Source organism: Nerophis ophidion, linkage group LG28 (genome assembly GCF_033978795.1).
Source record: "Nerophis ophidion isolate RoL-2023_Sa linkage group LG28, RoL_Noph_v1.0, whole genome shotgun sequence".
NCBI classification, from domain to species: Eukaryota; Metazoa; Chordata; class Actinopteri; order Syngnathiformes; family Syngnathidae; genus Nerophis; species Nerophis ophidion.
Window position 1 is genome coordinate 21,334,372 of NC_084638.1, and position 13,104 is coordinate 21,347,475.

Below are 13,104 nucleotides of genomic sequence, written 5' to 3' on the forward strand. Positions count from 1 at the left end.
GACACAAGTCTTTTAAACTATCTACAAAGTTCAGTGAGCCGTTTTTTTACATATAACCATGTATGTTGACATTTTGTGTTGGTTGTATGGTATTAGTATAGTACCGCGATACAAATAAATCATATTCGGTATTATACCGCCTCCGAAAAGTACTGGTCCGCTGTTAAAAGAGAAAGTAAGCAGATATTAACATTAAATGAACAAGTAGATTAATAATTAATTTTTTACCACTCGTCCTTAATAATATTGACAAAATAATACAAGGGAAAAAAACACAAGATGTTACTGCATATGTCAGCAGCTAAATTAGGAGCCTTTGTTTGCTTACTTACTACTAAAAGACAAGTCGTCTTGTATGTTCACTATTTTATTTAAGGACAAACTTGCAATAAAAAACACATGTTTAATGTACCCTAAGATTTTTTTGTTACAATAAAGCTAATAATGCAACTTTTTGTGGTCCCCTTTATTCAGAAAAGTACCGAAAAGTATCAAAATAATTTTGGTACCGGTACTGGTAACAAAATATCAGTATCGGGACAACACTAGTTGGTTGCATTTATTTTTTTTGTCATGACTAGGGAAGGTTATTTAGATAAATCCTGTGCTGATTTCACTTCCATCACAATCCATGGCCATTGACCTGGTTTACTCACGTTGTCCACAAAATGTCAGTAAATTAGTAACGATCGGATTGTCAGATATTTAAAATTAGATTTGAAAACAGATTCCTTAATAAGCTGTAGACGTCGTCAGGGCCGTAGTTTGGACACCCCTGCAGTAAACCGACAAACAGACACAAGTCTTATTGGCTTAATCTGGGCTTTTTGATATTGCAGAGTTGTGGTTTTGAAGTTTCTTACTGTACAACTTCATGTTGCTTTAGCTGAGGTCAAAGCATGCTGCAAGACTTGTGTCAACTTTAAAAGAGTGACTGCGTCAGAGACACAGGCTGCATGGTTTTTGGAATTTTCCACAAAAGCACATCGGCATTACCTGTTTGTTGTGGGGCTTATTTAGTCGTGCGCAGGTATGCTACCTATTTGCTGACATGTATGAGTAAACGACTAAACGGTCTTAAGGAATGACAGTCTTTTAAGACGTAACAGGGGAAGTAGGCGGTGACACATGTTTTTGCCACCGAGGTGGTGGGCGGAGTCATCCGCCTCCTGTTAGACTGTTTAGGCCAGTCAGTCAAGCCAGTTTATCACATTACTTTCTGCATCCCCATAAGAAGGACAGTTAGAGAGAAAGTAATCAGACACATCTCTATTTTGCAGAATTTTTTTTCAAACTTTATTTTTTTTGTCTCACTTTGAATTTTGCCACTTGACAATGGGACTATGTTGTGGTGAAAATGAAAGTATAAACTTGGGGACCAGTTGGACTAAGGTAAGATCTGGATCGAATGGAATAGACAGATTTTTTGCTTGGAATATATGAGTGTGAATGTTGTCCGTCTATCTGTGTTGGCCCCTCGATGAGGTGGCGAATTGTCCAGGGTGTACGCCGCCTTCCGCCCGATTGTAGCTGAGATAAGCACCAGGACCCTCGTGACCCCAAAAGGGACAAGTGGTAGAAAATGGATGGATAGTGATTTACTATCTTGGATCATTTAATTACTAATACATTAGGATGACTATTCAACTAGATCAGGGGTCGGGAACCTTTTTGGCTGAAAGCCTTAGATTTTAAAATGTATTTCCGTGCACGCCATATAATATTTTCTAACACTGAATACAACTAAATGCATGCATTTTTATTAATAACAACATTTGTAGAGTACAGTAAGTCTCTTATTATTTTGAATGACATTTTTATTCTAAAGCTAACCAATAATAAATAAAATACTTATAATCAATAATGTGACTTCTTGAACAGGTGCGGTAGGAAATGGATGGATGGATTAAAATGCATATATTTTTAACGTTATTTTTAACACTGTGATTGTCAGCAAAATTATTCATTACTTATTGCAGTGGTTCTCAAATGGGGGTACACGTACGCTTGGGGGTACTTGAAGGTATGCCAAGGGGTACGTGAGATTTTTTAAAAATATTCTAAAAATAGCAACAATTCAAAAATCCTTTATAACTTTGTAGCTGAGATAGGCACCTGCGCCCCCCGCAAACCCAAAAGGGAATAAGCGGTAGAAATGGATGGATGGAATAATACTTCAACAAAATATGAATGTCAGTTCATAAACTGTGAAAAGAAATGCAAGAATGCAATATTCAGTGTTGAAAGGCAGATTTTTTGTGGACATGTTCCATAAATATTGATGTAAAGATTTCTTTTTTTGTTAAGAAATGTTTAGAATTAAGTTCATGAATCCAGATGGATCTCTATTACAATGCCCAAAAAGGTCACCCTAAGTTGATGATTACTTCTATATGTAAGTTTTTAGTTATTTTTATATCTTTTTTTCCAAATAGTTCAAGAAAGACCACAACAAATGAGCAATATTTTGCACTGTTATACATTTCAATAAATCAGAAACTGATGATATAGTGCTGTATTTTACTTCTTTATCTCTTTTTTTCAACCAAAAATGCTTTGCTCTGAGTAAGGGGGGCCCTGGTATGAGGTGGCAACTTGTCCAGGGTGTACACCGCCTTTTGCCCGATTGTAGCTGAGATAGGCATCAGTGCCCCCCGCCACCCCGAAGGGAATAAGCAGTAGAAAATGGATAGATGATTAGGGGTACTTGAATTAAAACAATGTTCACAGGGGGTACATCACTGAAAAAAGGTTGAGAACCACTGACTTATTGTGTTAAGCAATGTCAGCTAAGATTTATCTGAGAGCCAGATGCAGTCATCAAAAGAGCCACATTTGGCTCTAGAGCAGGGGTCGGGAACCTTTTTGGTTGAGAGAGCCATGAAAGCCAAATATTTCAAAATGTATTTCCGTGAGCGTCGTATAATATTTTTTAAACATTGAATACAACTAAATGCGTGCATTTTTAAGTAAGACTTGTCATTTCTTTGTGATCATGTTCTGTTTGTTTTTGACTCCGTTAGTTCCTGTTTTTGCGCACCCTGGTTTGTTTTTGTTTCCATGACTACCAATCAGTTTACCTGTTTTCACAACTCACACACCTGATTCACTTGAACTAATGTACCTGTTGTCAATCACCACATCACCATTTAAGCCTGCAGTTGCCAGGCAGTCAGCCTGGCAACATCACCTTCTACTCACCCTCTCTCACCTCCTACACACCTATGTTATCCATGCCGATGATCCATGCTCTTTCTCGGTCCAAGTTTTTAACCTCCACTGAGAGCGCCTTTTGTTTATACCCTTTGTTTTTGTAATATTTTTGAGTTAAGATTAAAGATGTCCTTACCTTCACGCCATGTCCGTTCCAATCGCTTTGCACCACGGGAAAACAAACCACACCATAGTCCAGGTCTTGACAAGACCAACATTTTTACAGTATAATAAGTCTCTTATTCTTTTTGATAACATTGTTATTTTAAATTTAACCAATAATAAATATAATACTTCTTACCATTAATGCAACATCTTGGACAGGTGCAATAGAAAACGGATGGTTGGATTAAAATGGATGAGAATGTTTTATAATTTGAACGTTATTTTTAACACTGTGATTACCATCGTAATTATTAATTACTTATCGTGTTAAGTAATGTCAGCTAAGATTTATCGGAGAGCCAGATGTAGTCATCAAAAGAGCCACATCTGGCTCTAGAGCCATAGGTTCCCTACCCCTGAACTAGATGCTATTGATTGTATTGTGAAATCCTAGCCATGGCCTTGCAGTGTTGTCTAAATTAGGTCAAATATATAAAAGCAGGTGTTATTTGGGTTCACTCTTCCACATCAAATAGTTCCTTTCGGATATATTTCCCTTGTGGATCAATAATGTTTGTCTAAGTCTAATGGTTTTTGCCACTTAAGGGAATTTGGAGAACCAACCACAGTTTGTGTTGTCGGTTACCAATTTGAAAAGTAAATTGTTCTAAGCTTTAATTTATTTGTCAGCAAATACACATTTTAAGTAATCTCTTCAGCATTCTGTAATGGAACCCCACTGTTTATGCTGACTGTTAGCGAAACTACCCAACCTGACTGAGTGCTTGAATGGTTTCCTGGAGATCACCTCGACCCAAACCATCCGACTGCTCTACAGGAACACTCAGGAGCCCTTTTAGATAGAATAAAGCCGCCTCATTCCAGGCTCCCAGTTTTTCCCTCGGAGCGCCCTTTGATTTTTATGGACTGCCTCTGGCAGTCTGGTTGTAAGTGCAGCCAAGGCTTTGAAAGTGTTTTTCCAACTTTCCCAGCAAAGTCGATGTTTGCCGCCTGCTTTACAGCAATTAGACAGCTGTTGTGAACTGAAGAAAAAAAATCGACTTTACTGGCACCGATAAAAGATAACATTATGAGGACTAGGAGTAGAAATCCATAATCCAATATCAATGTGTCTTTTTCATCATTTTGTATCGCACATCTATATACTCATATGCATATATACATACAGTACAAGCCATAAGTTTGGACACACCTTCTCACTTCAGTGTGTTTTCTTTATTTTCATGACTATTAACCTATGACACCTGTGAAGCGAAAACCCTTCTTGAAGTTCATCGAGAGAATGCCAAGAGTGTGCAACACGGTAATTGGAGCAAAGGGTGGCTATTTTGAAGAAACCAGAATATAAAAATGTTTTCAGTTATTTCACCTTTTTTTATTCCTTAAGTACATCACTTGTGTTCATTCAGAGTTGTGATGCCTTCAGTGACAATCTACAGTGTAAATAGTCGTGAAAATAAAGAAAAAAACATGTAAGGCCTGTATATATGTAGATAGTACGTTGTTGATTCCTTCAGGAGAGTTCCCTCAGGAAAATTAAAATATTTAATAGATGTGTGTAATATATATGTATAAATATTTAAAATATTTATACATACATACAAATGTTTATAAATTTATATGTAGGTGTATGTATATAATGTGTGTATAAATGTATATACAGTTGTGGTCAACAGTTTACATACACTTGTAAATAACATAATGTCATGGCTGTCTTGAGTTTCCAATACTTTCTACAACTCTTATTTTTTTGTGATAGAGTGATTGGAGCATATACTTGTTGGTCACAAAAACACATTCATGAAGTTTTGTTCTTTTATGAATTTATTATGGGTCTACTGAAAATGTCACCAAATCTGCTGAGTCAAAAGTATACATACAGCAATGTTAGTATTTGGTTACATGTCCTTTGGCAAGTTTCACTGCAATACGGCGCTTTTGCTAGCCATCCACAAGCTTCTGGCATGGACTTGTTTCTTCAGCATTGTCCATGCGTTTAAGTCAGGACTTTCGCAAGGCCAATCTAAAACCTTAATTCCAGCCTGATTTAGCCATTTCTTTACCACTTTTGACGTGTGTTTGGGGTCATCGTCCTGTTGGAACACCCAACTGTGCCCAAGACCCAACCTCCGGGCTGATGGTTTTAGGTTGTCCTGTAGAATTTGGAGGTAATCCTCATTTTTCATTGTCCCATTTACTCTCTGTAAAGCATCAGTTCCATTCTGCAGCAAAACAGGCCCAGAGCATAATACTACCACCACCATGCTTGACGGTAGGAATAGTGTATATATATATATATATATATATATATACTGTATTTTCTTGAATTGCTGCAGGGCATATAGTATGCGCCTGCCTTGAATTACTGCCGAGTCAATCTCGCTACGCAAAATAATTAGCGCATGCTTAGTATTACCACCTGGTTAAACTCGTGACGTCACGAGTGACACTTCCCCTGTCATCATTTTCAAAATGGAGGGAGGCTGATTTCAACACCGCTAACTTGAAATCGCATGAAGGGAAGAAGATTAAGAGCTATTCATTAGGATTTAAGGTCCAAGCTTACATCACACTCAAATTTTTACTGCATGCCTTTGGTAAGTGCCGGAGTGAGAAGAGGCTTTAAAATAATTAGCGCATGCTTACTTTTACCGCATGCCTTTGGTAAGTGCAGGAGTATATATATATATATATTTATATATATATATATATATATATATATATATATATATATATATATATATATATATATATATATATATATCTCCATCCATCCATTTCTACAGCTAGATAGACAGACAACATTCACACTCACATTCACATATACACATATATATATATATATATATATATATATATATATATATATATATATATATATATATATATGTTGGATTTTCAAAATTATAAAACTTCAACTGGAAAAACCTAAGAAGTTGGCTTTGTGAGTGCTGGAAATGTGTCACTCCGTGTGTGTGTGTCTGCGTCTGCGTCTGTGCATGTGTGCGTGTGCGTGTGCGTGTGTGTGTGTGATGCAATGCAGCTTGTTTAAAGCGGGGACCACCATGAACACAGCAGAGGGAGGGGCGGGGGGACACGTTACTCTGTTGCCATGGCGTTCAGGTTGTCGCGCCATTGGTGGTACCCTGCTCGGTTGCAGCCTCGACAACTCATCCGTTTTCACCTCAGCGTCATTTCTGCAGACTCTGTGACGACGACGAAATGACACATACACCTTCAAGTGTGTTTCGGACTTAATTAGGAAGACATCTTTAAAGTATAACATAACGATGGGCTTCACTGAGTCTGAGCCCAGCAGCTCCACCACTAAGGTGAATTGATACCCGGCATTTTCTTGCCCATGTGATAAACACCACCATGGTGCATTGAAATGCCACATTGCGCAGTATGCATCAGAGCTGTTCCGGATTACTGAACCGAGGGAAGGGATTTGTGAAAAGAAAGAAAGCAAGATTTTAGGGGATTCTCCAAACTGACGTTTTCTGCAGTGCCTTTCATTGCTGATCATGTAGCAGGCGGGTGGGAGGCAGGGAAGGAGAGCGAGATCCACCAGTCAGGTTCACCTCAGGGGACTCTATAGCAAGTGCAGACCCCCACCTTTCCCTCGCCGCATCTCTCTCTCTGTCGCTCTCTCTCCCCGCCGTCGAACAATCCGGGCACAAGAAGGCTGGATTTCCCCCTCTATGTCATATCTGGATGGGTGCTAGAAAATGTCTAGAAAGAGGGCCAGAGGCTGCAGGAAGCAGAGCACAAAAGGAAATGTTGGGGGGATTCCACTGGATTCCACACTGGATCATGTGAGGACACGCATCCAACAGAAGATGTGGCGCGCTACCCAAGATGATGTGTTTTTACCAAGCATCGACCGCTCTGGGAGTCTGAGCAATTAGTTTGCACCTGGAGGTTTCAGGCTGGAGGTCTGAGCCCAGCCTTGGGGGTTCACTCAGAGAGGAGCACATAGGGCTTCTGCTGGGGTAGCGCCAGGGGCTCGGCACAGCTCAGCACCATGCCTGAGGCCAACTACCTGTTCTCTGTGTCCTGGGGATACATCAAGGTTTGTCTCACCGTGTGTGTGATTGTTCTTGTACAAACCCTGTTTCCATAGGACTTGGGAAATTGTGTTACATGTAAGTATAAACGGAATACAATGATTTGCAAATCCTTTTCAACCCATATTCAGTTGAATGCACTACAAAGACAAGATATGTGATGTTCAAACTCATAAACTTAATTTTTTTCTGCAAATAATGATTAACTTAGAATTTCATGGCTGCAACACGTGCCAAAGTAGTTGGGAAAGGGCTTGTTCACCACTGTGTTACATCACCTTTTCTTTTAACAACAATCAATAAACGTTTGGGAACCGAGGAAGCTAATTGTTGAAGCTTTGAAAATGGAATTCTTACCCATTCTTGTTGTATGTAGAGCTTCAGTCGTTCAACAGTCCGGGGTCTCTGCTGTCGTTTTTTACGCTTCATAATGCGCCACAAATTTTCGATGGGAGACATATCTGGACTGCAGGCGGGCCAGGAAAGTACCCGCACTCTTTTACTACGAAGCCACGCTGTTGTAACACGTGGCTTGGCATTGTTTTGCTGAATTAAGCAGGGGCGTCCATGATAACATTGCTTGGATGGCAACATATGTTGCTCCAAAACTGTATGGATCTTTTCAGCATTAATGGTGCCTTCACAGATGTGAAAGTTACCCATGCCTTGGGCACTAATACACCCCCATACCATCACAGATGCTGGCTTTTGAACTTTGCGCCTTTAACAATCCGGATGGTTATTTTCCTCTTTGTTCCGGAGGACACCACGTCCACAGTTTCCAAATATAATTTGAAATGTGGACTCGCCAGACCACAGAACACCTTTCCACTCTGCAACAGTCCATCTTATGTGAGCTCGGGCCCGATGTTTCAGGATATTGTTTATGAATGGGTTTGGCTTTGCATAGCAGAGTTTTAACTTGCACTTACAGATGTAGGGACCAACTGTAGTTGCTGACAGTGATTTTATGAAGTGTTCCTGAGCCCATGTGGTCATATCCTTTACACACTGATGTCTGTTTTTGATGCAGAACCGCCTGAAGGATCAAAGGTCCGTAATATCATCCCTTACGTGCAGTGATTTCTCCAGATTCTCTGAACCTTTTGATGATTTTACGGACCGTAGATGGTAAAATCCCTAAATTCCTTGTAATAGCTCATTGAGAAATGTTGTTCTAAAACTGTTCGACAATTTGCTTACAAAGTGGTGACCATCGCCCCATCCTTGTTTGTGAATTACTTAGCATTTCATGGAAGCTGCTTTTATACCCAATCATGGCACCCACCTGTTCCCAATTAGCCTGCACACCTGTGGGATATTCCATATAAGTGTTTGATGAGCATTCCTCAACTTTATCAGTATTTATTGCCACCTTTCCCAACTTCTTTGTCATGTGTTGCTGGCATCAAATTCTAAAGTAAATTATTATTTGCAAAAAAAAAAATGTTTATCAGTTTTAACTTCAAATATGTTGTCTTTGTAGCATATTCAATTGAGTATGGGTTGAAAATGATTCGCAAATCATTGTATTCCATTGTATTTACATCGAACAAGATTTCCCAATTCATATGGAAACGGGTTTGTATTTCTACCCTTCTTGAGATATCAACAAGGAAACGTACCGTCCATATGTTGACCCACAAACAAGTCAGGACCGAAATCATGTTCCCAATACGAAAAAAAATAAATTGCATCTAATAGAGAATGTCTCATTTACAAAATTAGGGTAGTCCCAAAAGAGAGGATTTTTTTCAATTTGACTGTGTGTCGGTTTTAAAAGTGCTCTCTGGTTAACATATGAAATAACAAGTGTGTGTAAAAATTTTAAGTGCTCCCCCTATGGCTAATATATGTATTAACAAGTGGGTGTAAGAATTAAAACGCGCCCCCTTTAGCCAAAATTAATACGAAATAAACAAACAAATATGTATTTGGAGACATAATGTAATAACTTGAAGTAAGTAATGAAGATTAAAATCAATTACAAACAAAAAAAATAATAATACTTTTTTTTTTTTTATAAAAGCATTCTTTTTGTTACGGCTGGGATCAGTTCAATAGATTTATTGAAACTGAGGATGATGATGAGTTGGAGTGTGTATGCAACTCTAGGTGAATGATGTAAGAAGGTGTGTAGAATTAACCATGTAATTGTTACCAGAGGTTGTTGTATGTGCATTTTAAAGTGCATCAATAAGAGAGAGAGAGAGAAAAAAAGGAAACACAAACCTCCTCACGCTGCATTTGTGCACTCCAAAATCTGTATTCCCCCACAATAATAACAACAATGTGGAGCGGTATCGGGTCACGATCAGTCTTTTCCTTTGGATTTAGAACTCCTTCTGTCAATCCACAGAGCCTTTGAATGAAGTCAGATAGATTTGAGCATTTTGTTTCCAGGATTCAACGTCCGAAAATTTATTCGTAACAACTCTTTGCCATCAGTCTCTCTTTGCTTTAGACCTGCATCCTTTCCGAGACATCCCTGGTAGTTGTGTCATGTTCCTAGCGCGATATAAGATCATTTTTTTGCTATTCAAAGGGGAACTGCATCATTCGCAATCATTATGAGAGACAGGGAGACAACTGGTTTTTGTTGTTTTTGCATTCTAAAATATAAAAATTGGCTTGTACTAGGTGGCTAGCAATGCTGCTAATGGGAGCAATCAATTCTACCTCTAAATCACTTTAAAAATGCATTCATAACAGTCAACAATATTTCATTTACGTTGCGTAAACTGTATAGTAACCAAACTGTAGCAACATTGTTATTGTAAGAGTAAACACTGAGGAACTCGTTTTTTCTATTGGAGTAACACATTGGCGCGTTTCGATATTAGGCGTAAAAGTTAACTACGGAAAGAGAGAAGCTGGCTTCTACGACCACACGAAACATGTTTGCTTTTGCAATGCACAGCACTGCGCTATGACACCAATTTGTACTGACTAAAAAACATAAAGAATCATATTACAGTATCTGTAAAGTATTAACCCACATTTCATCTGTTTTAGTCCACAGCTGAGCTAGCTAACCAGACAGCGTAGCTGAACTAACACTCATTGCGTGCTACGTGTATCACGGTCGGTATTAAAGTGACTCACTCAATTGATAGTCCGTCTGGTCCAGCTGGCCAGGGACATTTTCTGTTGATTTTGGGTAAGCAATCTATTTATGTCGCAATAGCTTGGCTCCAAACTCCATACTCGGAGTGCCAAAATCGCTTCCGTCTGCTCCAACGTCTCACTCTTCCTTATAGCTTATAGCTTCAAAACTATTAGGTTGTGAATCCTTATTTGTCCAAAAATAGTCGTTTTCGTTGTCTGTTACCAAGTCTGCCATGATTACAAAACACATTCGTGTTTGATTCTTGAAGTGGGAACACACTTGTTGCCAGAATTTGGACCTGCGCTGCTGTGGAAACAGAAATAAATGCGCAAAAGAAATCAGTCAAGGGTTCATGGGTGGCCGAGGGTGGAGTCGGCTCTCTTGGTTGCTTTGTTGGGTCTGCTCCTGTCTCTGGCCATGCTACCCCTATACCAGCAGATGATGGCGTGGAACACAGCAGAGGCCACCACCGTGTGTGTGGGTGTTGAAATGATGTTTTTGTTTGCATGGTGCAATCGTGCGTGCGCAGTGTATATTATTGGTTGATTATTTTTTTGTTCTTTTTGTTGTTTTACTTGTGTGGCTGTGTTTAGAAGTGGCACTGCTGAAGTGGCAGCTGGTCTTTTAATGTCTTTAATGTTCTTTGATGTTTCCCTCTTACCCACGTTTATCTGTGCTATGGCTATGAGTTTTTTTATTTCCTTGGCCTCAGCCCGAACCCCCTCTCCAGGGGCCAAGGCTGGGACTGAATTTGTTTTTTTCTCTAATCATCTAAAAACTAGCCAGTTACAAATGTTGCTCTTTCAACTCGATGTATGTTTTTTTTTCCAGTTCAAGAGGATGCTGAACCGGGAGCTAAGCCACCTGTCTGAGATGAATCGTTCAGGCAATCAAGTGTCAGAGTACATCTCCAACACCTTCCTAGGTGAGGCCCTGCAAATGTAAAGGTTATTATGCTAGTGCCAAGTAACGAAAGTAAATCACAGCTGGTGTGCACCATTTCTTTCAAACCAGTCTGATCTGGTCTGAAGGAAGCAGACAGAGTACCCTTGCTCTGACTACAGTTCTGAAAGGCGGAATAATGGTGAGGGGCAGGGTCGGGAGCAGGGAAGACTTCCCTGTATGGGGGATTGGGTCAGGAGGGGGAGAATGGTTGTGAGAATTCTGCCCTGTGGTATCATTGGGTTTTAGATAGATACCGTATTTTCTGGACTATAGAGCGTACCGGTATATAAGCCGCACCTTTTGAATTTTTAGAAGTAAAAAATATTTTTTCCATATGTTAGCCGCACCGGACTATAAGACGCAAAAACATACGTTGCGAAACAAGTTATTTACACACAAATAATTTGCAAAATGTTTATGTATATCCCTTGATTGTTTCCAAATGGTGTCCGTAACATGGCAGTAAAATGACTGATCAAACAAAACAGAAGCCATTGTCACGGACCCACGAGCTTCTCTCCAACTCATTTTAGCTCAGGGGCCGCAAGGAGGAAAATCTGTGCACATTAAAATCGTGGCATTAAAACTATGAAGTGAATTATATTTATATAGCGCTTTTCTCTAGTAACTCAAAGCACTTTTACATAGTGAAACCCAATATCTAAGTTATGTTTAAACTTAGATATTAAAGTGGGTGGCGCTGGGAGCAGGTGGGTAAAGTGACTTTCTTTGTCTTACTTCGGCCAAAAATAGAACAAAGGCATTCTAAAAATATACAAAAAAATATCTTTAGTGGAAAAGTTTAGATCCATGGAGGAAAGAAGAAAGTGAATGAATGTTTACAACTGAATACATTTACATATGCATAAAAATGTGTTTTCTTTTGTATAATTTTTTCAGTAATGTTTATGACAACCTTTTTCCTAAACACAATATAGAATATGAGATATAATAGGATAATCCATACATTTATCATTCGTTTTCAAAATGCTTACAAAAAAGTGGGACCCCAAAAATTTACTGTGGGGCCCTATTTTTATGACTTGATAGGGTCCCTGGCACCCCATTTTGTGAATTCCTAGCGCCAACACTGATGGGAGTATTTGGTGCGTGCAAAACAGCAGCAGGCGGTTGTGGCCTGCGGGCCGGTTCTAATACTAATCAAATATCATCTTGGGGGCCAAAAATAATTCATTCGCGAGCCTTGACTTTGACACCACTGAACTAAGCAGACTCAACAACGCCACGGTGATGTTTTGGTGAATTTGTGAAACTGAAACAATACAAAAAAGAATGCCATTGTAAGTTAATAAATCCAACAAAAACACTCGTAAATGTGTTAGCATATTCACTAATGCTAACAACGCTGGCTTTGTCACACATATGCATGAAAACAGTCTGACGGACATCACATATGGGACGGTTTAGTATGTGTGATTTGTTTTAGTTATATTGTAAAACTTACAAACATTGCTTGGAGTAAATGTGACGCTTGTGTGGCATTGTAATGCCGGATTGGTTCTTCCGGGGATGCGTCGAAGCGATGAACACAACAAGGTAAGTTATAAATGGATTTATTAAATAATAAAAGGCTAGGAACAAAAACACTGCTGTAAAGAGAAAGCAAACCAAAAACAGAAA

The 13,104-nt window shown here is 39.1% G+C and overlaps 1 protein-coding gene across 3 annotated transcripts in view; it reads left to right on the top strand.

Moving 5' to 3' along the window:
- The window catches only part of LOC133545251 (cAMP-specific 3',5'-cyclic phosphodiesterase 4B-like), a 49,167-nt gene that overhangs the window by 16,696 nt on the left and 19,367 nt on the right, over positions 1–13,104 (top strand). The window contains exons 1-2 of one of the 3 annotated variants that reach the window (XM_061890643.1): positions 1,194–1,392; positions 11,350–11,443. In XM_061890643.1, the coding sequence (XP_061746627.1) occupies positions 1,336–1,392; positions 11,350–11,443 (151 nt within the window). In that variant the 5' untranslated portion in view covers positions 1,194–1,335. Of the gene's footprint in view, positions 1–1,193; positions 1,393–6,958; positions 7,415–11,349; positions 11,444–13,104 lie in introns of those variants that run through there. The other 2 variants (XM_061890644.1, XM_061890642.1) reach the window with 2 other exon arrangements.